The 27,645-nt window shown below is 40.8% G+C and overlaps 1 protein-coding gene across 8 annotated transcripts in view; it reads left to right on the top strand.

Moving 5' to 3' along the window:
• The window catches only part of RAB3IP (RAB3A interacting protein), a 66,929-nt gene that overhangs the window by 13,517 nt on the left and 25,767 nt on the right, over positions 1-27,645 (top strand). For all 8 annotated transcript variants that reach the window (XM_080659606.1, XM_080659604.1, XM_080659602.1 and 5 more), the window contains exons 2-3: positions 12,534-12,809; positions 13,529-13,787. In XM_080659606.1, the coding sequence (XP_080515732.1) occupies positions 12,559-12,809; positions 13,529-13,787 (510 nt within the window). In that variant the 5' untranslated portion in view covers positions 12,534-12,558. The remainder of the gene's footprint in view (positions 1-12,533; positions 12,810-13,528; positions 13,788-27,645) is intronic.

The raw sequence follows: 27,645 nt of genomic DNA, 5'->3' as shown, positions 1-27,645 counted from the left end.
CCTTTGTCAAATATTAAGTGGTTTGGGTCGATTTCTGGGTTCTCTGTTCTATTCCATTGATCTATATGTCTGTTCTTGTGCCAGTACCAGGCTGTTTTAAGAACAGTGGCTTTGTAATACAGCTTGATATTTGGTATTGAGATCCCACCTACTTTGTTGTTCTTTCTCAGTATTGCTGTGGCTATTCGGGGTCTTTTTTTATTCCAGATGAATTTTTGGAAAGTTCGTTGTAGGTCTGTGAAATATGCCATTGGTTTTTAATGGGGAGTGCATTGAATCTGGTGATTGCTTTGGGTAGTATGGACATTTTAATGATGTTGATTCTCCCAATCCATGAACATGGTATATTCTTCCATCAGTTTATGTCTTCCTCTATCTCTTTTTTCAGTGTCCTGTAGTTTTCTGCGTATAGGTCTTTTACCTCCTTAGTTAAGTTTATTCCTAAGTATCTTAATTTTTTTGGTGTGATGGTAAATGGGATTGCTTTTTCAGTCTATCTTTCTGTAAGTTCACTATTGGTGTATAGAAATGCCATAGATTTCTTGGCGTTAATTTTGTATCCTGCTACATTGCCAAATTCATTTATTAAGCCTATTAGTTTTTTGATGGAGTCTTTCGGATTTTTTATGTACAGTATCATTTCATCTGCAAATAAGGACAACTTTACTTCTTCTTTTCCAATTTGGATGCCTTTTATTTCTTCCTTTTGTCTAATCGCAATGGCTAATACTTCCAGTACTATGTCAAACAGGAGTGGTGAGAGTGGGCATCCCTGTCTTGTTCCTGTTCTTAGGGGAAATGGTTTTATTTTTTGTCCATTGAGTATGATGTTAGCTGTGGGTTTATCATATATAGCTTTTATTATGTTGAGGTATGGTCCTTCTATTCCCACCTTGTTGAGAGTTTTTATCAAGAAAGGGTGTTGGATTTTGTCAAATGCTTTTACTGCATCAATTGATTTGACTATGTGAATTTTATCTCTCAATTTGTTTATGTGATGTATCACGTTTATTGATTTGCGGATATTGTACTGTCCTTGCATTTCTGAGATAAATCCTACTTGGTCATGGTGTATGATCTTTCTGATGTAGTGCTGGATCCGATTTGCCAGAATTTTGTTGAGGATTTTGGCATCTATGTTCATGAGTGATATTGGCCTGTAATTCTCTTTCATTGTGTTGTCTTTATCTGGTTTTGGTATTAGGGTGATGCTGGTTTCATACAAGGAGCTTGGAAGTGTTCCTTCCTCTTGAATTTTTTGGAATAGTCTGAGGAGGATAGGTTTTAGTTCTTCCTTGAATATTTGGTAAAACTCCCCTGTGAAGCCGTCTGGCCCCAGGCTTTTGTTTGCTGGGAGCTTTTTGATGACTGCTTCAATTTCTTCCATAGTTATTGTCCTATTGAGATGTTTAGATTCTTCCTGATTGAGTTTTGGAAGGTTATGTTTTTCTAGGAATATGTCCATTTCCTCCAGGTTGTCCAGTTTGTTGGAATAGAGTTGTTCATAGTATTTTTTAACAATTCTTTGTATTTCGGTGGGGTCTGTTGTTATTTCACCTCTTTCATTTCTGATTTTGTTAATTTGGGTCCTCTCTCTTTGCTTCTTGATGAACCTGGCTAGAGGTTCATCAATCTTGTTTATCCTTTCAAAGAACCAGCTGGTGGTTTTGTTGATCTTACATATTGTTTTTTTGGTGTCAATGTCGTTTATCTCCGCTCTTATCATTATTATTTCCTTCCTTCAGCTTACACTGGGCTTTTCTTGTTGCTCTCTTTCTAACTCTTTAAGTTGTAGGGTTAGGTAATTTATTACCATTGTTTCTTGTTTTTTGCAGTAGACTTGTAGAGCTATGAACTTCCCTCTCAAGACTGTTTTCGCTGTGTCCCATAGATTTTGGATTGTTGTGTTTTCATTGTCATTTGTTGCCATGATGTTTTTTTATTTCTTCTTTGATCTCTCTGGTAACTCAGTCATTGTTTAATAGCATGCTGTTTAGTCTCCATGTGTTTGATTTTTTTTATTGTAGTTGATTTCCAGTTTTATGCCACTGTGATCTGAGAAGATGCTTGATGTGATTTCTATCTTCTTGAATTTGAAGAGACTTTGCCTATGACCCAGCATATGGTCTGTCTTTGAGAATGACCCAGTGCACTTGAGAAGAATGTATATTCTGTGGCTTTGGGGTGAAATGTTCTGAATATGTCAAGTAATTCCTTCTGGTCTAGTGAGTCATTTAGGATTGATGTTTCTTTGCTGATTTTTTGTTTAGAGGATTTGTGCAATGGTGATAGTGGGGTATTAAAGTCTCCTACTATGATTGTATTGCTGTCAATATCTTCCTTGATATTCTCCAGGAGTTTTTTTTATGTATTTGGGTGCTCCTGTATTGGGTGCGTATATGTTTACCAGAGTTATTTCTTCTTGTTGGATTGCTCCCTTTAGAATTATAAAGTGGCCTTCCTTATCTCTTGTTATGTCCTTCACTTTGAGATCTAATTTGTCAGATATAAGTATTGCTACCCCAGCTTTTTTTTTCATTTCTATTCGCCTGAAAAACCTTTTTCCATCCCTTCACCCTCAGTCTGTGTGCGTCTTTTTTTCTGAGGTGGGTTTCTTGTACACAGCTGATATATGGATTGTGTTTTCTTATCCAATCCGTTACCCTCTATCTTTTGATTGGGGCATTTAATCCATTTACATTTAAAGTTATTATTGATAGGTACTTATTTGTCGCCGATTTTATTCTTTATCCCTGTGTTCCTTCTTCGCTTCCTATTTCTTTTCTTTTTTTTTTTTACGGCGGACCCTTTAGCATTTCTTGCATTGCTGGTTTGGTGGTGATAAATTCCCTTAGTTCTTTTTTGTCTGCGAAGCTCCTGATTTCACCTTCAATTTTGATTGATAGCCTTGCTGGGTACAGTATTCTTGGATTCAGACCCTTCCTTTGCATGACTTTGTATATTTCATTCCATTCCCTTCTGGCCTGATGAGTTTCTGTTGAGAAATCAGTTGCTAGTCTGATGGGGATTCCTTTGTAGGTAACTCTCTGTCTCTCTCTGGCCGCTTTTAAGATTCTTACTTTGTCGTCGGTGTTTGCCAATTTAATTATAATGTGCCTTGGCGTTGGTCTTTTGGGATTCATTTTGCTTGAGACTCTGTGAGCTTCTTGGATTTGTGTGGGTTTTTTCTTCTCTATATCAGGGATGTTTTCTGTCATTATTTCTTCAAACAGGCTTTCTATTCCTTGCTCAGTTTCCTCTTTTTCTGGAACCCCTATTATGCGGATGTTGTATTGTTTCGTGTTGTCCCAAAGTTCCCTTAGGTTCTCCTCCTGCTTTTTATTTCTAGAAGCTGCTCTACTTGGGTATTTTTTCCCATCTTGTCTTCTAGCTCACTGATGCGGGCCTCTGCTGCTTCTAGTTTACTCTTGATGCTTTCTATTGAGTTCTTTACAGCAGCTATGTCATTTTTCATTTTTTTTTGGTTCTTCATTTCCTCTTGGTTCTTACTCACATTGTTGAATTTGTCTTCCATTCGTTTCAGCCACCTTATGACCATTTCTCTGAATTCTTTCTCTGGAAGGTTGCTTGCCTTCATTTTGTTTACTTCCTTTTCTGGTGATGCCTGCTTTTCTTTCATATGCAGGCTGTTTCTTTGTCTCCCCATGGTCTCTCTTCTCCAGGTATTTGGTTATGTAGTTCTCTCTCTCCTGCGTTGATTTAAAGGCACAAAATACAACACAACCAGGTACAACACACAAGGCACTGAACAGCAACGTATTGACAATATTAATAACCCCAAATAAAGGTGACCACCAGAGAAAGGCAAATTAGGGGATAGGAGAGAAAGAAGAAGGGTAAAAAAAAAATAAGAAAGAAAGGAGTGCCAAAATGAAATTGGGAAAAGGAAAAAAATGTAAGAGAGGAAAGAAAGAGAATAAGAAAGAAAAGGGGAAGAAACTATATATATGGGGAGAAAACTCCAATAGAACAGCCACTAATCTCAGCAAATGCCAGCAACAAGTACCTGGAGATGAATACAAACAACAACTAATATCAAGCGAGGTGAGGGAAAACAGAAGCAAAAAACAAACAAAAACAAAGCAAACAAAAAAACAAAACAGAAAAAGAATAAGCAAAACAATCTCACAAACAAGCATAAAAAACCGATATAATCAACATTCAAGCAAACAACAACAAAAGGACAGAGAGAAAAACAATTTTTTGGATAGTGAAGACAAAAAAGAGAGAGGTGTGTATGAACTCGGAGCAGTGGATTGGAAATTAGATATATAAGTAGGGTGAAATTTTAACGGGGTAAAAAGAAAGAATAGAGAAAATCTAAAGCAGGAAAAGGGTAAGAGAAACAGGACAACAAAAGGGGAAAGGTTAGGAAGAGAGTGATGGCATAAAGGTAGAGTTGAGATAGTGTAGAATGATGCTAAAGGAAAGATGAAAATAGAATGTAGAACACTAATCTCAAAGTCAAATAAAGAGAAAATAAAATGACACTTTTTTTAAAAAAAAAAGGTAAAATAGTATTAGTAATAATACTGATTGAATATAAAAATGGAGTAATTAAAAATGTAAAATCAAGTGAGGAAAAAAGAAAAAAATTAGTTTCTTAAGTAAAAGATGAAAAAGGAAAAAATAAATAAATAAAATGTGCAGTAGTGAAGGTCATTCACTTCCTCTATTGTTCTGTTTGGCACGCCTGTTTCCCAGTCAGGACAGTATTGCAGTTCCCTGCGTTCCACTGCTCCTCAGTGTTGTAAGCCAGTCCTGATTTTTAAGCAAGCAGTGTGTCTTACTCTCTTGTATTTGTGATTACACAGGAGTCAATTTGTGATTTAGCCCCTGGGTGGTAGTGTTTCTGGATTGACCTCCGGGTCTATAGGTCCTCTCTAGCCTGTGCTTAGATCCTTCTTTCCCTGTGGCACTCACTACCGGTTTGTGGGAGTGGGCTGCCCGAGAGCTGGTTCTCCGATGGTCACTCCCCGCTCTGATCCCCAGGTTCCAGAAAAACAACTTTCCCCTGCAGTCTCCTAGGGTGTCCCCAACTGGGTGACCCTATGTATTGGGTTCAGTAATCAGAAGCAAGGATTCAAAGAGGAAAAAGCACACGTGTGCGAACTCCGGGGCTGCACGCAAGCCTGCGTAATCCCCTTTTCCCCCTTGTGTTCAAGCAGCCGGCACACTCCCAAAATTTTTAGGCTGACCTTCTGCATCAGATCAAAATGGGTTGCTTTTTAGAGATCCCCTATGTTAGCAGCTCTGAGGATCCCCTTCCACATTCACGGATCACGCCAGCCCCAACAGCCACGGATTTTTCTAGGTGCAGACTTCCCCCGGTCCTCCAGCTCCTGCAGTGCGCGTGTTTCTCTGTCCTGCCAGGACCAGAGACCTCACCTTATTTCAGGCGAAATCTGACCTTTCCGTGGTGGAGTGTAGAGCTCCTCTGAATCCGTGTGTTTGCGCCAATTGGGGACCGGTTCTCTGGGGTTCGCACCTGTTCGGTGGGTGCTGCAGTTGTAGATTTTTTAGGCTTCTGGTGGGAATGCAGACTGGTGCAGCCACTGTGGAGAACAGTATGGAGTTTCCTCAAAAAACTGAAAATGGAACTCCCATTTGACCCAGTAATCCCACTCCTAGGAATATATCCTAAGAAACCAGAAACACCAATCAGAAAGGATATATGCACCCCTATGTTCATAGCAGCACAATTTACAATAGCTAAGATTTGGAAACAGCCTAGGTGCCCGTCAGCAGATGACTGGATCAGAAAACTATGGGACATCTACACAATGGAATACTATGCTGCCATAAAAAAGAAGGAATTACTACCATTTGTAGGCACCTGGATGGAATTAGAGAACATTATGCTAAGTGAAATAAGCCAGTCAATGGAAGAAAAATACCACATGATCCCACTCATTTGGGGATAATGAAAATCATTATAAACTGATGAACAAAAAGATAGTTACAGAGGCAGTAAAGCATCAAACAGACTGTCTAATTACAGCGGTAAGGTTAGGGAGAGGTCGGGGAAATAAGAGAACAACTGAAGGACTTGTATGCATGCATATAAGAGTAACCAACGGATGCAAAACATTGGGGGGTGAGGGCATGTATGGGAGGGGGGTGGAGGGGCAATGGTAAGATATGTACACATATAATACCTTAATAAAAATTTGAAAAAAACAAAAAACAAAAACAAAACATCCACTTTCCCCTTCAAGATGGCGCGGTCTCCGCATCCGAGCCAGTGGCTCCAGGAGGGAACCCAGCAGCAGTGGGGGCTGCCTGGTTAGGGGAGCCCCATCCAGCTGTCCCCCACCTTCTCCTGGAGTATAGCTGTTCCTTAACTGTCCAACAGACACTCCCCATTCTACCCTCAGCTGTTCTTTCTATCTGCTCTGGGACAAGGCTCGGGACATGTCTGTCTATTCCACCGCCATTTTTTTCCCTCCACCCATAAGAATTTAACATGGTTAACTTTTTCACATATCCGTATGGTCCTTGACATGTTTAGTTTATGAATTGGGGTAATCTCCAATTGAAATTAGATTTTTTTGAATTACTCATTACTTAATGCAGAGTACTATGTACAAATAGCAATTTATATTACTCATATAAGAACTTTGTCTATAAAATCTTAAAGTTTCCATATATTTTGAAGAGCAAAAGATTTTCAGACCTGTGTGATTATTAGCTCCTTACCAGCTAAATTACATTTTATGAAAATTTCACATGCTTGGAAAAAAGGACTAAATTTAATCTTAAAATAATCTCCATTGCACAAGTGACTTGAATTTAAACTATGATTACATGTATCACCCCAGAATGAGAACATTGTAGGTAGAGGCACTGCTCAGAGGTGCTCTAAGTGTTATATGCATTATCTCTTGTAATTCTCATCTGTGTGGTAGAAAAGCAAGGCACAGATTTCCAGATGAGCGAACATAGGCCCAAACTGGCCCAGTAATTTGTCAGAAACAGAATTCCAACCTGCCTCTTTCAGGCTTGACTCTTATGTTCAAAGCCTGTGCTCTAATTTATGGCATATTTGTATTTTCTATAAATGCTTTGCTCTTACATCTTGGACATGCCTGGCAAGCCTTTCCAAGGGCTTTGTTTATCATTACTACCTACTTGTACTTTGGGTCTTGTCTTCAGCTTTAGTTTCGCTAGAAGTCCTTTCCATCTGATTTATTTGCCCCTCCTGTGTGGTCTCTAGTTCTTGTGCATCTTCTGAGGCACTTATCACAATGCATCATTTTCTCTACTTGTCAGTTTCTCCTACTATATTGATACTATTTGGAAACAGAGATGATTTGTCATCTTCTTTCCCCAGAGCCTGGCACATTGTAGGCCCTCAATAAATACTTGTTGAAAGAATAGCTGAAATATTATGTTATATGTAGGCAAAATAGAGTGGATGTTACAGGGATGAAGGATTTTAATTTAGCATAAGGAGAAACACTTTTTATCGAATGGTCTAACAATGGAATGGCAAAACAATTCTCATGGTGGTAGTATGTTGTGGTGGATAAGAGTTTGTACTCTGGAGTCCGACACACTTAGATTTTAATTCTGGCTACCTTACGCTGCAGTTTCATTAACTGTAATGTACTATAACTATACCTGACATTTAGTAAGTGCTCAATGTATATTAGCTGCTTTTTGGGAGAAACGGCCCTATAATCCTGTGTGATTGGGACTGGTAGTTGGATGACTCAGCTCCTCATTCCCTCCCTCTCCCCACAGATTGTTTTGAAACAAATACAAGTAATCTTATCCTATATAATAAAAGCCTAATATGCAAATTGACCGAACAGCAGAATGACTGGTGGAATGACCGGTCGCTATCACACACACTGACCACCAGTGGGCAGACACTCAATGCAGGAGTTGCCCCCAGCCTGCAGGCCCCAGGCCAGCTAAGGCGGGTGCCAGAAGGGGCCCCTGATCACCACTCAGATTGCCCTGCCAGTCACCCTGCAGAGAGAGGCAATCGGCAGGGGTGGCGGGGGGCAGGCTGGTGAGCGGGCGGTGCCAGGCTGACCAAGGCAGGTGCCAGTGGGGGCCCCCCGATGGCCCCGCCAGTCACCCCACAGATCGGCCCTGATTGCTCGCCAGGCCTAGGGACCCTACCCGTGCATGAATTTCGTGCACTGGGCCTCTAGTTTCATCTATAAATACTTAAGTGTGTATCTCTAAAAGATAAGGAGTTTTTACATAACCATATTACCATTATTACCCCTAAATTGATAATAATTTATAATATCGATAATATCTAGTGTTTAGGTTTCCTTGATTGTTTCATAATATTTGTTTTTACATTTGGTTTATTCAAATAACAATTCAGAAAAGTTCCACACATTGTATGTAGTTATTGCTGTCTCTTCAGACTCTTTTTAAATTTATAATTCCTTTACTTTTTTACCCCAGTATATTTATCGAAAAAACCAGATGGTTTGTGAAGTAGTTTCCCAAAGTCTAGATTTTGCTGTTTTCATCCTTATGATGTTATTTAGTATGTTCCTCTCTCCTCTATATTTCCTATGAACTGATGAAGACTTAGACACGTGATTGGATTGGGGTCCCTTTTCCCCCCCAAGGGGCAAGAATGCTTCATGGATGGTGGGGGTGTTCATTTCCTGTTTTATCACATAATCCTCATAGTTTCACTTTCTCCCTTTTTGAGATAAAGGTGTTATTCAGATACTGTCATTCTGATCCATCAGTTAAACTAGTAAAGTTCTCTCAGAGTTTTAATGGCTCTTGATAGTTATTGCCTAGACACATTATTTCATGAGCTCATGCATTTAAAAATGTTTGTTTCAGCTCTTTACAGATATTATCCTTTCTGAGGTTCAGATGGCCCCATTTTTGGTTAGTGGGAGTCCTTTAGGCACCACTCCAGTAGTCTTGGATAGATTTCTTGTTTCCTTGTTTCCTTGTAGGACAAGATGTTCCAGGGACCTTCTGTCCATTACTGCCATTTCTCCAAGGAGCTCTTGTTCTTTCTTTTTCCTTTTTTTTTTTTAATGGTTGGAAATAGTATTACTCTGGGCTCAAGGGGTACTGATTGCTCCTGAATTGATTACTATTGCTACACCTTTTCAGTGGATAAAGTTTGGAATTATTTTTTTAATAGAATTTCTTTTCTGATATTTCTGATTAAAATTTAGGACTTCAGAGTTTTAACTTCTTTGGTTTTATGTTGGTGTCTCTTATATGCTAAAAATCTTAGTTCTGAATGACATTAACATAATAAGTTATTTGCATAATCTTAGATATAAATTACTACTAATCGGATTACTGAAAATAGTTCATGAGATTTTCATTTCCTTTGTTTATAAAATACTAGAGGCCTGGTGTATGAAATTCGTGCACGGGGGTGTGTGTCACTCAGCCCAGCCTGCACTCTCTCCAGTCTGGGACCCCTCGAGGGATGTCCAACTGCCCGTTTAGGCCCAATCCCGGTAGGATCGGGCCTAAACGGGCAGTCGGACATCCCTCTCACAATCCAGGGCTGCTGGCTCCCAACTGCTCACCTGCCTGCCTTCCTGATTGCCCCTAACTGCTTCTGCCTGCCAGCCTGATCACCCCCTAACCACTCCCCTGCCAGCCTGATTGATGCCTAACTGCTCCCCTGCCAGCCTGTTTGCCCCTAACTGCCCTCCCCTGCAGGCCTGGTCACCCCTAACTGCCTTCCCCTGCAGGCCTGGTCCCCCCCCCCCCCCAACTGCTCTTCCCTGCAGGCCTGGATCCCCCATAACTGCCCTTCTCTGCAGGCCCGGTCGCCCACAACTTCCCTCCTCTGCTGGCCTGGTCACCCTTAACTGCCCTCCCCTGCAGGCTTGATTGCCCCCACTGCCCTTCCTTGCAGGCCTGGTCCCTCCCAACTGCCCTCCCCTGCTGGCCTGATCGCCCACAACTGCCCTCCCTTGCAGACCTGGTCCCTCCTAACTGCCCTACCCTGCTGGCCATCTTGTGTGCACATGGGGGCAGCCATCTTTGACCACATGGGGGCAGCCATCTTGTGTGTTGGAGTGATGGTCAATTTGCATATTACTCTTTTATTAGGTAGGATAGAGGCCTGGTGCATGGGTGGGGGCTAGCTGGTTTGCCCTGAAGGGTGTCCTGGATCAGGGTGGGGGTTCCCTTGGGGCATGGGGCGGCCTGGGTGAGGGGTCTGTGGTGGTTTGCAGGCCTGCCATGCCCCCCGACGACCCAAGCAGAGGCCCTGGGATCTGGGATTTATTTATCTTCTATAATTGAAACTTTGTAGCCTTGAGTGGAGACCAAGGCACGCCAGGGCTGTGGGAGCTTGGCTTCCTCCATCGCTGGGGGCAACTCAAGCCTCCTGCTCTCTCCAACTCTGTGGCTGCTGCCATTTTTGTTGGGATTTATTTATTTTCTATAATTGAAACGTTGTAGCCTTAAGTGGAGGCCTGGGCCGGCCAGGGTGTGTGGAAAGCTTGGCTCCTCCATTGCCGGGGAAACCCAAGTCTCCTGCTTGCTCTGTGGCTGCAGCCATCTTGGTTGGGTTAATTTGCATACTCGCTCCTGATTGGCTGGTGGGCATGGCTTGTGGTGTAGCAGAGTGATGGTTAATTTGCATATTACTCTTTTATTAGATAGGATGTTCCACTAGGGATATACAGGGATATACAATTTTATTACTCTTTTAAGTCATTTGCTATAGCTTTTTTCTATATGGTTAAGCTACCATATCAATACACAGCTAGATTCATTTGTTTTATTTTTAGGAATTCTTTTTTAAAATTTAATTTTGTTTTATTATTTACATAGTTCCAAGCTAAAATTTAAATCTGCAAGACAAGGTTAGTCTGAAAAAGTCTAGCTTTCATGTCTGTCCCCTTCTGTCTGTCTGTCTCTCTCTCTCTTTTTTTTTTGTTTTGTTAATCCTCACCAAGGATATTTTTTCCATTGATTTTTTAGAGATAGTGAAAGGGTGAGAGGGAGAGAGAGACACATCTATTGGTTGCCTCTTGTACCCTGGGTGCTGGCATAGATCAAACCTGCAACCCAGGTATGTGCTCTTGACTGGGAAATCGAACCCTCGACCCTTTGGTGTATGGGCCGATGCCCTTTTCACTGAGACACGCCAGCCAGGGCCGAACACTTTTTATTAAGAGTATGAGAGAGTCAACATTTTCAGCTTAATGAATTGAGTTTTTGTAATAGTTAATGAAGAAATTTAGAGCTATATCTTGAATTTAAACTTTGATTAAATGTATCACCCCAGAATGAAAACATTGTGGGTAGAGGCACCACTTAGAAGTGCTGTCCTGTGTTATATGCATTAACTATTGTAGGAAGGAAAAAATTGGAAAGAAGTTTGGTTCAGATAGTAGAAGACCTTGATTTTTAAGCTTGTAAGTTTGGGCTTTATTCTGTTGACAGTGGGAAATCAGTGAAAGATTTATAAGACTTATTTTAGATCCTTCAAGTAGGAAACTTTAAGTGGTACACTTTTAAGTTTTCATGTGAATTCTGTGATGTAATTGAGTAGTTATGGGAAATATTTTTTGCTTATGGAGAAACTGAAGCATACGTAATTGTTAGTGACTGACTATGATGACAGATGTTTATTGAGGCCATACTGTGTACACTGGTAAGTATTTTATGTGGATTGTCTCTCTTAATCCTCACAGCAACCTGGAGAAGGGGGGAAATATTGTTATCCCCATTCTCATCCCATCAGAGGAGAAATTTAAGGCTTAGAGAAATGTCATACATTATCCTGGATGAGATCCTAGGACAACAAAGGACATTATTGGGACAGTCAGTGAAATTTGATTGGGGCCTGTTGATTAGATGGTAATATTGATCAACATTAACTTTCTGATTTTGATGATGGTTTTGTGGTTAAAGAGGAGATTTTCCTTGTACTTAGGATATATACAGTGTGATATTAAGGGATAATGGACATCATGTCTGAAACCTATTCTTAAATGGTTCCAAAACGTTAACAGTTTCATAATCTTGGTGAAAGGCATGTAATAATAGCTCTGCAGCTCTTATTAAGTTGCAAATGATTTCCAAATAAAATAAAAACAACAAGAAAAAATACTGACTCATTCAAAGTCACATAGCCAGTATGAAGCAGAACAGAACAGCTAGTTGAACTTACGTCTGTCTCATTCTATATATACACACGAATTTTACTGCCTCTTCTATTTATTCTAACCAGTGTCACATGATAGCAAAGTTAAAAATATCAGGCAAAATTTTACTTATTTCTCATTGTTACTTATGATTTGCTTTAACAGTATTAGCTATCCCTCTCAAGTTTATTCCAAATCAGATTGTTTGCCTTTTGTAGTATTTGTACTCTGAGGTGACTTAATAAATGTTAAATGATTATAATTATTTTTCTTTGCTACCTCTCTTATTGTAAGTTTATACTTTACAATGGACCGTTAAATACTTATACATTGTAATTTAATTTTAAATGACACTATCTCAGAATAATTATCTGCTCTTTGTTTTAACAATAGGTTATCTTATGATGAGGCTTTTACTATGGCTAATGACCCCTTGGAAGGCTTCCATGAAGTAAACCTTGCTTCACCTACTTCTCCGGACCTTCTTGGCGTGTATGAATCGGGAGCTCAAGAGCCGACTACCTCACCAGGTGTCATCTACCGGCCTCTCCCTTCATCTTTATGCTCTGCCCCTATCCAGGCTAATGCCTTAGATGTCTCCGACCTTCCTACACAGCCTGTATATTCATCCCCCAGGCGTTTAAATTGTACGGAAATACCTGGTATCAGGTAGGAGATCATCAAGATGCTTATTTTGGAGTATTGTATTAAACATATGGACAGTTTGCTTGGTTACCTTATTTTAAGTTTTAATGTTTTCAAAAACTTGAATCATATAAGCTTGTCATGAAGAGCAATACATGTTAATACTCGACAGCAGGGGTCAGCAAACTTTATGGAAAGGCCCAGGTAGTCAATATTTTAGGCTTTGTAGGCTATCCATTTTCTATTGTAACTATTCAACTTAGCTGTTAAAGTGCAAAAGCGGCCATAGGCAGTATGTAAATGAATAAGCTCCAGTAAGACTTTATATTTGGGCACCAAGATTTGAATTTCATACAGTTTTCTTGTGCCACAAAATATTTTGATTTTTCTCAACCATTTGAAAATATAAAAATAATTTTTGGCTTGTGTTGCCTTATGAAAACAGGCAGCAGGCTGGATTTAACCTGTTTTGTTTGCCAACCCCTGTTCAGAGTAGCACTATCCAATAGAACTTTCTGTGATGAAGAAAATGTTCTATTTCTGTGCTAATATGAAAGCCATTAGCCACATGTGGGTATTAGGATTTAGAATATGTTAGCTTTGACCAAGGACATGCTATTAATTAATACAGTGGCTACCAAATTTGATAGACCAGTGTGTTTATGACTTGAGCGTTTTTAGACCTGTGTTTATGCCAGTTATATTTAAGCACATGCTGATGTTTCCTGAACTCTCCTTTACAGCATCCATGTTACAGACCCAGCACCTTGTTCTACCTCTGGAGTAACAGCTGGGTTAACTACATTACCTACGAGAAAGGACAACTGTAGTGCAGAGAGGGAGTTTTTGCAGGGTGCTACTATAACAGAAGCTTGTGATGGCAGTGATGATATATTCGGGTTGAGTACCGATAGTCTGTCCCGTTTACGAAGCCCATCTGTTTTGGAAGTCAGAGAAAAGGGCTATGAAAGATTGAAAGAAGAACTTGCAAAAGCTCAGAGGGTAAGCAAAAAAGATATTCTTCCATACATTATATTCAAAATTACCATTTTTCCATGGAGGGGTAACTCAAATGAAATTATGATGGTTCTACAGTTATCCTTCACATGTGCACAGCCTCTGGAATCTGAAATTGATGGAGTAGTAAAGCAGTTCATCTGAGAGTACTTTCTGGAAAAATGAGATTCTGAAACTCTTCCTGTCCTCTACATCCCTGCTACCTGTCTTGCATTATCTGTAATGCAAATTTGGTGGGTTATGTTCCATGTATCAGGTTGTCACTTCTTAAATGTGCCTGACTTTATGGTCATTTACTTGAAGTCATTCAGTCCAAGTCATTTTGTTTTGAGGAATTGTTTTAGGAATATTACCTTCATCTTATAGCTGGGTTTGAATATTTTTCTGTCTTACCTTGAAAATTTTCTTTTCTTGGTAATTCTGTTTTCCACTTGGTTGTCTTTAAAATTTCTGCTATTTATTCTCAAACCTGTAGCCATATCATATTCTTTTCCTGAGACTAACTAAATTTCAGAGGGAAATTTATAGCACTAAAAATTCGTAATTAGAAAAAATAAAAGGTCTCCAATCAACAACCTATACTCTCACTTTAAGAATGTAAAAAAAAATAGCATAACCAGAATAAACAGAAGGAAGGAAATAATAAAAAGCAAAAATCAATGAAATTGACAACAGAAAAATTAGAGAAAAATGAATGAAACAAAGTGCTGTTTTTTTTAAAGATCAATAAAATTGATAAACCTCTAGTAGGATTGATTAAAAAAAAGATAGAAGAAAGATTATATTCAATAGCAAGAATAAAAAAGGATATCACTACAGATCCTGCAGACATCCAAAGTACAATAAAGAAATAATATGCACAATTCTATATAAATTTGATAACTTAGGTGAAATGGACCATTTTACATTCAAAAACAAATATTTCCACCCTCTTCCTACTAGACTTGTCTATTAAGAGCATGATGCTGATTTGGTTGTTGTAAATCCTCACTCAGGACATTTTTCCATTGATTTTTAGAGAGAGTGGAAAGAAGGGAGGGGGGAGAGAAAGAAACTTCCATGTGAGAGAGACACATCAATTGGTTGCCTCCTGCATGTGCCCTGACCCACACATGCCCCAATCGGGGTGGGGATCGAACCTGTAACCCAGGCCCTTGACTAGGAATTGAACTCAGTACCCTGCAGTGCATGGGCTTACGTTCTAATCACCAAGCAACACCAGCCAGGGAGATTGTTGTATCTCCAGCTCCTGGCATAATATGGTGCAATGCCTGGGATTATGTTTCTTTATAAATTCTTTAATGAATGGCTATGGTTAAATAGCAATACAGATATGTTACAACATTTTGGTTAAATATATTTTATCAGAAAGAAAGATCAATAGCCTTTTAAGTCTTTTTCCAAAGAAAAGGGGTATGTTGAGGTGTGATTGTACTTGGCTTCTGCCTTTTGAGTCTATTGTCTTAATACACAGTATTAAGTGAAATTACAGTTTATGCAAAGGTAAACTGTTGAGCATATATATTCATTTTTGAGAATACATTGTGGTTACTAATTCATCAGAACAGATTGCTAATTTCTTAGCTCAAGTTGTAATTCCTTTTGAAATCTTGAATTTGCTTTATTTAGAGGTACTGTTGAGGTAATTGAAATAATAATGACATGTGAACACATACAAATGGTGAATTTTATTATGAAGAGTACAAGATAGTACTAATAATTACTTTAATGAATTATGGCAATCTGTGAATCAAAATGAAGTCCCTTTATTCTGATTATTCTTTTAAGAGAGGCCCAATAGTTACCATTTTTCCATCCTTTTTACTTCTGATCTATTTTTATCTTCCTATTTAAAATGGGTTTTTTGCTTTCTTATCCTTTCTAATAATCTCAGCCTTTTAGTTGGTGTGTTTAGACCACTTACATTTAATGTGATATTGATATGGTATGATTTAAATCTATCATCTTACTATTTGTTTACTTTTTGTCCTATCTGTTCATTCCCCCCCTCCTCTTTTTTTCTTCTTTTATGCTTTCTTTTGGATTAATTCCATGTTCATTATGATTTCATCTTGTCTCCTTGGGCTTATTAACTTTAGATGTTGTGCTAATTTAGTGGTTGTTTAAGGTTTATAGTATACATTTTTAACTTACTGCAGCCTACCTTCTAATAATATTATACTGCATCTATCCTATATAATAAAAGAGTAATATGCAAATTAACCATCACTCTGCTACACCCACAAGCCACGCCCACCAGCCAGTCAGGAGCGAATATGCAAATAAACCCAACCAAGATGGCTACAGCCACAGAGAGCAGGAGGAAGGCTTGGGTTTCCCCGGCAATGGAGGAAGCCAAGCTTTCCACCTGCCCTTGCCGGCCTAGGCCTCCACTCAAGGCTACAAAATTTTAATGATAGAAGATACATAAATCCAAACAGAAATGGCGGCAGCCACAGAGCTGGAAAGAGCAGGAGGCTAGGGTTGCCCCGGGTGATGGAGGAAGCCAAGCTTTCTGCACCCCCTGGCCAGCCCAGGCCTCTGCTTAAGGCTACAAAGTTTCAATTATAGAAGATAAATAAATCCCCCCAAAAAATGGCTGCCGCCACGGAGCAAGCAGAAGGCTTAGCTCTGCTCCAGGCTACAAAGTTTCAATTATAGAAGATAAATAACCCCCAGATACCAGGGCCTCTGCTTGGGTCGCCGGGGGGGCGGTGGCCGGCCTGCAAACTACCACAGGCCCCTTGCCCAGGCTGCCCCATGCCCCAAGGGAACCCCCACCCTGATCCGGGACACCCTTCAGGGCAAACCAGCTGGCCCCCACCCGTGCACCAGGCCTCTATCCTATCTAATAAAAGTATAATATGCAGATTGACCATCACTCCAACACATAAGATGGCTGCCCCCATGTGGACACAAGATGGCCAGCAGGGGAGGGCAGTTGGGAGGGACCAGGCCTGCAAGAGAGGGCAGTTGTGGGCGATCAGGCCAGCAGGGGAGGGCAGTTAGGGGTGACCAAGCCGGCAGAGGAGGGAAGTTGGGGGCGACCAGGCCTGCAGGGAAAGGCAGTTGGGAGGGACCCAGGCCTGCAGGGGAGGGCAGTTGGGGGGGGACCAGGTCTTCAGGGGAGGGCAGTTAGGGGTGACCAGGCCTGCAGGGGAGGGCAGTTGGGGGGGGACCCAGGCATGCAGGGAGAGCAGTTGGGGGGGACCAGGCCTGCAGGGGAGGGCAGTTAGGGGTGACCAGGCCTGCAGGGGAGGGCAGTTAGGGGTGGCCAGGCCTGCAGGGGAGGGCAGTTAGGGGCAAACAGGCTGGCAAGGGAGTGGTTAGGGGGTGATCAGGCTGGCAGGCAGAAGCGGTTAGGGGCAATCAGGAAGCAGGCAGGCGAGCAGTTGGGAGCCAGCAGTCCTGGATTGTGAGAGGGATGTACCAGTTTAAACGGGCAGTCGGACATCCCTCAAGGGGTCTCAGATTGGAGAGGGTGCAGGCTGGGCTGAGGGACACCCCCCTCCCCTGTCCACGAATTTCATGCACCAGGCCTCTAGTATATATATAAAAGCCAAACGACTGGGATGACTGGTCGCTGTGACATACACTGCAGCTGGCCAACTGGCCTGATGGCGGGCCCGGTTGGCCAACCTCCTGAGGCCCCTTCCCCTGGCTGGCCCCGCCCCCGATTGGTCCCCCCACCCCGATCGGGGGTGCACTGGCTGGCCTACCTCTCACGGCCCCTCCCCCTTGCCGTCCCCATCCAGTCCCCTCCCCCTACCTTATCGGGGCAGGCCAGCTGGATCCCACCGTGCACCGGGCCTCTTAGTATAATATAAAGTCCCTACAAAAGTGTACTTCGGTTTTTCCCCTCCCAGCCTTTGTGCTATGATTGTCATACATTTTACTGTTTAAACTCCACGATGCATTGTTGTTACTTTTGCGTTAAACAGTTGATTATTTTTAAGGGGATTTAAATAAATAAGAACCTTTTATATTTACTTATGTAGGTACAATTTTCAGTATTCTTCATTTCTTCATGTAGATCCAGATTTTCATCTTATATCACTTTCTTCCTACTTAAGGATATCCTTAACAATTTTGTTATGTGTGTTTGCTGGTGATAATTATTTTTAGCTATTGTATATCTCAGTGTTTGGCAAACTGCTGCTTGCGAGCCACATGCGGCTCATGAGCCACGGTTTGCCGCTCTGTTGACTAATGAGTTTGCCTACCACTGGGATAGGGGCTTAATCACAAGGAACAGCAACAGCCTATAATTATTGGAATAGAGAGTCCAGGTCAGTGGTCGGCAAACTCATTAGTCAACAGAGCGGCAAACCGCATGTGGCTCGCGAGCCGCAGTTTGCCCACCACTGGTATATCTGAATAGGTCTTTTTTCACCTTTGTTTTTGAAAGATGTTTTTACTCAGTAAAGAATTTTAGATTAATCGTCTTTTCTTTTAGTACTTTAAAGATACTGCTCTAATATATTCTAATAATCTCAGCTCCTGTGTTGAGTGTCTGCCCCCTGGTGGTTAGTGGGCATCATAGCGACCGGTCGTTCTGCCATTCAGTCGATTTGCATATTAGCCTTTTATTATATAGGATAAGCAATTTGAGTATGTTATATTTTGGTATAGTTTTCTTTAGGTTTCTTGTGCTTGGGACTTGAACTTCTTGAACCCATAGGTTAAATTTTATAGAATTTGGGAAATTTTGGCCATTATTTCCTCAAAATCTCTCTCCTCTCCTTCGGGACTCCTTTTCCATGAACATTGGATTGCTTAAAGTTGTCCCACACCTAACTGATACTCTATGCACTAAAAAACATATTTTCCCCTCTGTTTCATTGTGAATAGTTCCTATTGCTATGTTTTCAATGTAACTGTTTTCTTCTGCAATATCTACTCTACTAATCCTATATGATGTATTTTTTTTTTTTTTAATCTCAGACATTGTAATTTTATTTCTGAAAGTTTGACTTGGGTCTTTAAAATATTTTATTTGCTCTATTTAATATGTTCAGTCTTTCTTCTAGCTTCTTGAACATATGAAATCCAGTTTAACAACTATTTTAATCCTTGAATAATCTGCAGGATTGCTGTTTTGTTGCCTGATGTCCATTGCCTTAAAAATCATTGTTTCATATATGTTTTGTAGTATTTTTGTTGTGTCAGACAGGGTGATAAATGTGATCCCTGTTACTCTGCCTTGATTGAGAGTGAAAGTTCTGTTTCTTTATTCTAATCCAACATAGAAACGTATACTTACACACGTTCTCCATTAATTTTGAGTTACATGTGTTTTTGCTCATAATTATATCTTGAGCACATACTGGGTTTTCAATACATTTTGTTGATTAAATGAATATATATATGTATGTGTATTCAGTTACACTGTTGTATGAATAGGCACATATGCATAATACATTAGTTAGGAACATGCTAGCTGCTTGTAAGTGACTTAATCTAATAGTTTATTTTTATTCTTTTAACACTCCAAAGCAGATGATCCTTGTTGATAGGCAGTTCTTTGTGAATGAAATAATTTCCAGATGTGTGTTTCTTCTGTCTTGGATCTTTGTAGTCTTTTAGAGTTTTATATTTATCTGTACCTAATGGGGTGAAGGGAAAAGAAAGCTTGGAGAAGGCACACCTGCTTCTAAAAAGCCTTGACTTAGAAGTGACAAATGTTGCTGTTACTCACATTCCTTTGGGGTGAACAGTCTTATGCTGATGCTTAGATGTGTGAGGGCGGGCCAGGAAATGTAGTTCCTGGCTAGATAACCCCTTCCCAGCAAGGAGTCCATACTGTATATAGAGGGAACACCCATGTGATCACTGACTTTCAAGTACAGGGATGCCAGAGATGATGATGTAGTCCCTCACCTGTTTGGCCTTCCCCAGATCATTACTGAAGAACAGTTTTTGTTGGAATTCTGAGGCAGAAGTTGGGCTTTAGTGTATCTTTATTAAAATGTAGTTTCTTGGATTCTGCTGAAAGAAAAGTATTGTATTGAGGCCTTCACTAAATTCTCCTGTTGGTTCTTATATTTCCTAAAGTGTGAGACCTACTGGTATAAGCAGTTACTTTCATCTTTTAATTGTTCTTTCCTGAAAGAAAATAACTTAAAAAATAAAATCCAGTGGAATATCTTGCAGCCACAGAAAGTCACTCAAAAACACATACCTGCTCTAGTTGGTTTGGCTCAGTGGTTAGAGGGTGGGTCTGCAGAATGAAGGAGGTTGCGGGTTTGATTCTGGTCAAGGGCATGTACCTCTGTTGCAGGCTTGGTCCCCAGCCCTGGCCGGGTGCACGCGGGAAGCAACCAACCGTCATGTCTCTCTCACTTTGAGGCTTCTCTCTCTGTCTCTCTCCCTCCCTTCCATTTTTTTTTTCCTAAAAAAATACATGGAAAAAATATCTTGATGTGAAGATTAAAAAACAAACAAACAAACCACATACCTGTACCAAATCTATGATCAGAATGGCCCTTCTAACTGTGGCCAAGGATGCTTATAAACATTTACTATGTTCTTTATAAAGAAATATTACTTGTGTAACCAGAGTATGCATGGCATTATACGAGTCCTATAGAGGGTAAAAATAATTTTTTTTTTACTTTGTCCTTAAGGTGTTTCTAGTTGGGGAGAAAACACATGTATACAATGGTAATGTTTCCCTGATTTTGAGTTATATGTTTTTCTCCATTTTAAGATCTCTGAAATCAGTGTAAGTTTTAAAATTGCTCTCAGCTGGGCAATAATCATGACAGTGATCATTGACTACATGTAAATACACTTGGTCATGGCTGCTCATGTGTGACTAATTGAATTGGATGATGTGTGTTGGGAGCTGCATTTGTTGGACTTAATTACTAGGTTAAATATCTTCAAAATGATCTCACTATGATATGACATTGCTACAGAAAGAAAGGCACAAAAGAAAAGAATGGCATACAATAACAATCTGTGCCTTCATCAGTTTAAAAGAGTTCTTCCTGTAGTGTAAAATGAAAATTCTAAGCAAGAAAGTATTGTACCATAGTTTCATTTATAGTATTTTTATTTCATTTCATTATTATTATTATTTTAATCCTCACCATTGCTTTTCAGAGAGAGAGGGAGGGAGGGACGGAGGGAAGGGGAGAAAGAGAGACAAGAGATAGAGAGACAGACAGTGGCAGGGGGAGGGAGAGTGAGAGGGAGTGATCGATGTGAGAGAGACACAGCGACTGGCTGTCTCCTGCATGCCCCTGACCGGGGGCAGGGAGCAACCCCGCAACCCAGGCACATGCCCTTGCATAGGAATCAAACGTGGACCCTCTGGTGCTTGGGCTGACGCTCTAACCACTCAGCAACACTGTCCAGGGCCATTGACAGTATTTTTTTTTAAATTTAATAAATCTTTATTGTTCAGATTATTACAGTTGTTCCTCTTTTTTCCCCCATAGCTCCCCTCTACCCGGTTCCCACACCACCCTCTGCCCTTACTCCCCCCACTACTGTCTTCATCCATAGGTGTACGATTTTTGTCCAGTCTCTTCCTGAACCCCCCACGCCCCTTTCCCCCCGAGAATTGTCAGTCCACTCCCTTTCTATGTCCCTGATTCTATTATATTCACCAGTTTATTCTGTTCATCAGATTTTTTTATGCACTTGATTTTTAGATTGACTTGATAGGTATGTATTTGTTGTTCATAATTTTTATCTCTACCTTTTTCTTCTTCCTCTTCTTAAAGAATACCTTTCAGCATTTCATTTAATTCTCGTTTGGTGATGATGAACTCCTTTAGCTTTTTCTTATCTGTGAAGCTCTTTATCTGCCCTTCAATTCTGAATGATAGTTTTGCTGAGTAGAGTAATCTTGGTTGTAGGTTCTTGCTATTCATCACTTTGAATATTTCTTGCCACTCCCATCTGGCCTGCATAGTTTCTGTTGAGAAATCCACTGACAATTGTATAGGTGTTCCCTTGTAGGTAACTAACTGTTTTTCTCTTGCTGCTTTTAATATTCTCTCTTTGTCTTTTGCTCTTGGCATTTTAATTATGATGTGTCTTGGTGTGGTCCTCTTTGGATTCCTTTTGTTTGGGGTTCTGTGTGCTTCCTGGACTTGTAAGTCTATTTCTTTCACCAGGTGGGGGAAGTTTTCGGTCATTATTTCTTCAAATAGGTTTTCAGTATCTTGCTCTCTCTCTTCTTCTGGCACCCCCATAATTCTGATGTTGGTATGCTTGAAGTTGTACCAGAGGCTCCTTACACTATCTTCATATTTTTGGATTCTTTTTTCTTTTTGCTTTTCCGGTTGAGTGTTTTTTGCTTCTTTGTATTTCAAATCTTTGACTTGATTCTTGCGATCCTCTAGTCTGCTGTTAGGTCTCTGTATAATATTTTTTATTTCAGTCAGTGTATGCTTAATTTCTAGTTGGTCCTTTTTCATATCCTCGAGGGTCTCACTAAATTTATCGGTCTTTTCTAGAAAATTCTTGAAAAACCTTATAACCGTGGTTTTGAATTCTATATCCAGTCGTTTGCTTTCCTCCATTTCTTTCATTTGTGATCGGTTTCTTTGTCTCTGCATTTTGGCTGCTTCCCTGAGTTGATAGAGTGGCTTTGTGTGCTAGGTGTCCTATAGGGTCCAGTGGCTCAGCCTCTCCAGTTACCTGAGGTGGACATTCTTGGTGCACCCCTTTGTGGGCTGTGTGCACAGTCTTGTTGTAGTTAAGCCTTGATTGTTGTTGGTATCATTGGGAGGGATTGACCTCCAGGCCAATTGGCTGTGAGGATCAGCTGTGTCTACGCTGTGAGAACTTCTGTGCTGGAGACACCCTTATGAGACAAGACTTGCAAGAGCCTCTGTGCTCAGCTTGGATGGGGCGGAGTCTCAGGGCAGAGCAGACAGCTTTGGTTTCCAGTCAGCCCTGCCCTAATAGGCCCCTGTGTCTCAGTGTCCCATGGTAATAGCTGCAAGCACCTCTGAGAGAAAGCCGCCCTCGAGTTCCGCCCGCTGCCAGACAGTCCAGTTTCTCCCCAAATGAGTCTGGGTCCCCAGAGTCTTGCCCGGAACTGGAGTTCAGTGCAGTCAGGAGCTTTTGTCTCCCCCCCGCTTGAGAAAGCCAGCTGCCTACTCAGTTGCCCACCCTCTCCGCGCACGTGCCTCGGTACCTCTGCCTTCCGCACCTTCTCTGAGTCTCAGTGTGCTTTTCTCTTTCCTGACAGTCCAGTTTCACCCCATATGAGTATGGCTCCCCAGAGTATCGCCCGGAACTGGAGTTCAGCGCAGTCGGGAGCTTTTGTCTCCCTCCCGCTTGGGAAAGCCAGCCGCGCACTCAGTTGCCAGTCCTCCCCATGCACGCGTCTCAGTACCTCTGCCTCCTGCAGCTCCTCTGAGTCTCAGTGAGCTTTTCTCTTTCCTTCTAGTTGTAGAATTTCCACTCATCCAGCCTTCCTGTGGTTCTGGTTGGTGTCCGTTTTGTCTTTTAGTTGTAGTTTTGAAATTGTTGTGTGAGGCAGCAGTTTAGGTGTTTACCTATGCTGCCATCTTGGTTTCTCAGTTGCAAAGTTCTTATCTATTTTTATTTCTTGATATATAAAATGTTCATCTTAAAAATTATGTCTTAAATTTGATGAAATACACTTGATCAAAAGTCCTGACACTCTGTGTTTTAAATATCAAATTTCTTTTCTCTGTTATCATCACTCTAAATCTATATTTCTTGCCTAAAATATTGCAGTGATCAATTGGTTTCCTTTATTCCAGTCTTTATTTTTTTAACCTAGCCACACTGTCCAAGTTATCATTTTGAATTGTGAATCTGATTGTTACCATTCTGCTTAAAATCTGTTGGTGACTTACTATTGTCTTTGAGATAATTTCTCCTTGTCTTTAAAGTAAGTCTCAGTTTCTTTTTTAAAAAACATTTCACCTGTTTTTAATGACTAATGTTCCACTGTATTTGGAACACCACTTTTTAAAAAATATATATGTTTTTATTAATTTCAGAGAGGAAGGGAGTGGGGAGAGGGGAGAGGGAGATCAATGATAAGAGAATCATTGATTGGCAGACTCCTGCATGTCCCACACTGGAGATCGAGCCTGCAACCTGGGGGAATTGAACTTGAACTCCTGGTTCATAGGTTGATGCTCAACTGTTAAGCCACGCTGGTCAGAAGTCTCAGTTTCTTAGCCATGGCTTTTCAGGACTGGCCATAAGCCTAACTTTCTGGCATTATCCTCTTGTGGCATCCACTCCTCCCCATCTTTAGCTACTATAAACCATACTGTTTTATTCCTTCCTTTACATTTGGCAAACTCCTTTTTCTGATATGTACCTATTACTACTATAGCTCTTATCAAATTGCTTTGTGAATCTGTTTAAAGATTGGCTACCCTCAGTAGGCTATGACTTTGTGAAAACCATGGACTGGGTCTCACTTCTTTTCTGTGTCTCCAGCACCTAAATAAATGCCTGATGCTGACAGGAAAATTAGCATCCAATTAACAAAAAATTCATTTTTGTTGTTGAAGGAGTGAATTTTGAAAACGGTATTACAATAATGAAAAGTACAAATTAAATTCTAAAAAAGATATTGACATGCGATACAAATTTGACTTCATTAGTTAGATTAAGTTGGACCCAAAGCATAGAAAGAAGGCAGACATTTATAGGGAAAAGGTTAGCCCAGCTGTATGGGATCAGTTTGGGGAATGAAACAAGAATGAATCAACAAACAACAAGTGCTGGCGAGGTTGTGGAGAAATTGGAACTCTAGTACACTGCTGGTGGAAATGCAGATTGGTGCAGCCACTATGGAAAATAGTATGAAATTTACTCAAAAAAATTAAAAATGCAACTGCTGTTTGACCCAGAGATTCCACTTCAGAGAATTTATCCAAAGATGTTCATAGCAGTGCTATTTACAATAGCTAAGAACTGGAAACAGCTCAAGTGCTCATCAATAGATGAGTAGATAAAAAAGATGTGGTGCATTTACACAATGGAATACTATGCAGCTGTAAAAAAGAAGGATCTCTTACCCTTTGAGACAGCATGTATGGACCTGGAGAATATTATGCTAAGTGAAATAAGTCAGAGAAAGACAAATATCACATGATTTCACTTATATGTGGAGTCTAATGCACACAATAAACTGATGAACAAATATCACATGATCTCACTTATATGTGGAGTCTAATGCACACAATAAACTGATGAACAAAGTAGTTCCAGAGGCATGAATCATGGAACAGACTGAGAGAGCTCAGAGGGATGGGGTGTGGTGAGATATGAAGAGTTTAACCAAAGAACTTATATGCATACTAGAGGCCCGGTGCACGAAATTCGTGCATGGGGGTGGGGGAGGGTCCCCTCAGCCCAGCCTGCACCTTCTCCAATCTGGGACATCCCTCTCACAATCCTGGACCACTGGCTCCTAACCGCTCACCTGCCTGCCTGATTGCCCCTAACTGACCCCCCCCCCCCCCCCAGCCAGCCTGATCACCCCTAACTGCCTCTGCCTGCCAGCCTGATCACTCCCAACTGCCCCCTCCCCCCACCCCCGCCGCCAGCCTGGTCGCCTCACACAGCCTGCTATTCGGTCGTTGGGTCACCCCTCACTGCCACCCCTGCCGGCCTGGTTGTCCCCAACTGCCCCTCCCCCCCCCGCCAGCCTGGTCGCCTCACGCAGCCTGCTATTCGGTCATTGGGTCACCCCTCACTGCCACCCCTGCCGGCCTGGTCGCCCCACGCAGCCTGCTGCTCAGTCGTTTGGTCACCCCTCACTCACCCCCCTGCCGGTCTGGTCGCCCCACACAGCCTGTTCGGTTGTCCGTTCAGTTGCGATGGTCACTTAGGCTTTTATATAGATATGCATAGTCCATGGACACACACATTACTGTGGGGATGGGGGTGAAGGTCTGGGATGGGGCGGGGGCTGGAGGTGGATGGGGGTGCAGGGGGAGCAAATGGGAGACATCTGTGATGCTGTCAACAACAATAATAAAGAATGAATCAGACCAATTTAGTTCAAGCTTTACTGTGTGGACCAAGGAAATAACTCTGAAAAGGGAAATTGAGCACATGCAAAGGGTCTTTAATATTAGTGTGAGATTTATGCCACTTTAGTAGACTAGGAAGTGATTCAACAATTTTGCTTTCATGAATGACATATGTATTGCTCTAATAGATTGAAAGCTTCTCAAGGGGTAGTATCTCACTTGGTTTTGTATTCTGAGGAGTGCCATAGTGCCTGCCTAGTAGGAAATGTTGAATGAATTGACTTAGTTTTCATATATACTTACAAAATAGTAAAATTTTAGAGTTTAAGAGAACCGGATATTAAATTTATGCATTTACAGATTTATAAATTAATTCAGGGAAAATTGGCACCGTTATGATATTTTTCTGTTCAAGAATATAGTATATCCTTCTTTCTGTTTGTTTAAGTCTACTTCTATATTTAGTAGTATTTATTTATTTGGGAGTATTTTAAAGTTTTCATTTTGCATTGTAGTCTTTAGTATTATGAAATTTCCTTTATCTCTAATGATTTTGACCTGTATTCTGCTTAGTCTGTTATCAAGATTGACAGCCCTCTTTTTTTAATTTTTATTTGTATTATATTTTTAGTATACTTTTTATATCCTTATATTTTTGTCTGAATCACTTTGTTTTACGTGTGTCTCTTGTATAGAGAATAGAGAGATTTTTGCTTTTTTAGCTAATCCTATATAATAAAAGGGTAATATGCAAATTGACCAAAAGGCAGAATGACCAGTTGCTATGATGCACACTGACCACCAGGGGGCAGATGCTTAACGCAGGAGCTGCTCCCAGGTGGTCAGTGCGCTCCCATAGGGGGAGTGCTGCTCAGCCACAAGCTGGGCTGACAGCTGGTGAGCACAGCTGTGGTGGCCGGAGCCTCTCTTGCCTCCGTGGCAGCGCTATAGATGTCCCACTGCGGGAAGCGAGGCTAAGCCGTCAGTCGGACATCCCCCGAGGGCTCCCAGACTGCTAAAGGGTGCAGGCCGGGCTGAGGGACATCCCCCACCCCCCAGTGCACAAATGTTGTGCACCGGGCCTCTAGTCTGAAAATAATTTTAATTGAGTTATGCCCATTTGCATTTATTGGTAAACGTGCTACATTTGGGCATGTTTCTGTTACATGGCTTTCAAATGTCTTTTCACTATGTGCTCCATTTTTTGGTGTGTGTGACCTCCTCCTCCTCTTTTCCTTTTTGGTATTTTAGAAGTTTTGATTTTCATTCTAGTTGTTACCTTTAATTGAAGATATAAATATCTCCTGGCCCTTCTTTAGCTATTGCCTTTGTTCCCTACCTTGAAAAATACTAAAATTATCTAGTTACTGTTTCTTTTTCCTGTATAATTAAATTGTAGTTAAAATAATGTTAATCTCTATGGTGTTAAATATGTTTAGGTTTATACTAATTGATTTGTGAGCCTCAAAGTGATTTGTATTTCTTTACTCCCAGTTAATATTTAAGATGTTTTGAATTTAGTTTAATCTTTCTCCTATTTTTTGTTTGTGTGTATTACTTTTACATTCCTCTTTTTTTTTTTTTCAAATTTTTTATTAAGGTATTATATGTGTACATATCTTACCATTGCCCCCCCCCCCCACCCCACTCCCATACCTGTACTTTTACATTCCTGAAGCTTATAACATTTATATAACTGTTTTGTCAGCTTTATTCCCAGTTTATTTATTTATTTATTGTTAATCCTCACCTGAGGATATTTTTTACATTGGTTTTTAGAGAGTGTGAAAGGGAGCGAGGGAGTGAGAGGGAGAGGGAGAGGAACATCAATGAGAGAGAGAGAGAGAGAGAGA

The sequence above is a fragment of the Plecotus auritus genome, assembly GCF_963455305.1.
Source record: "Plecotus auritus genome assembly, chromosome: 3".
Taxonomy (NCBI): domain Eukaryota; kingdom Metazoa; phylum Chordata; class Mammalia; order Chiroptera; family Vespertilionidae; genus Plecotus; species Plecotus auritus.
This window is presented reverse-complemented; position numbering and strand designations above follow the sequence as displayed.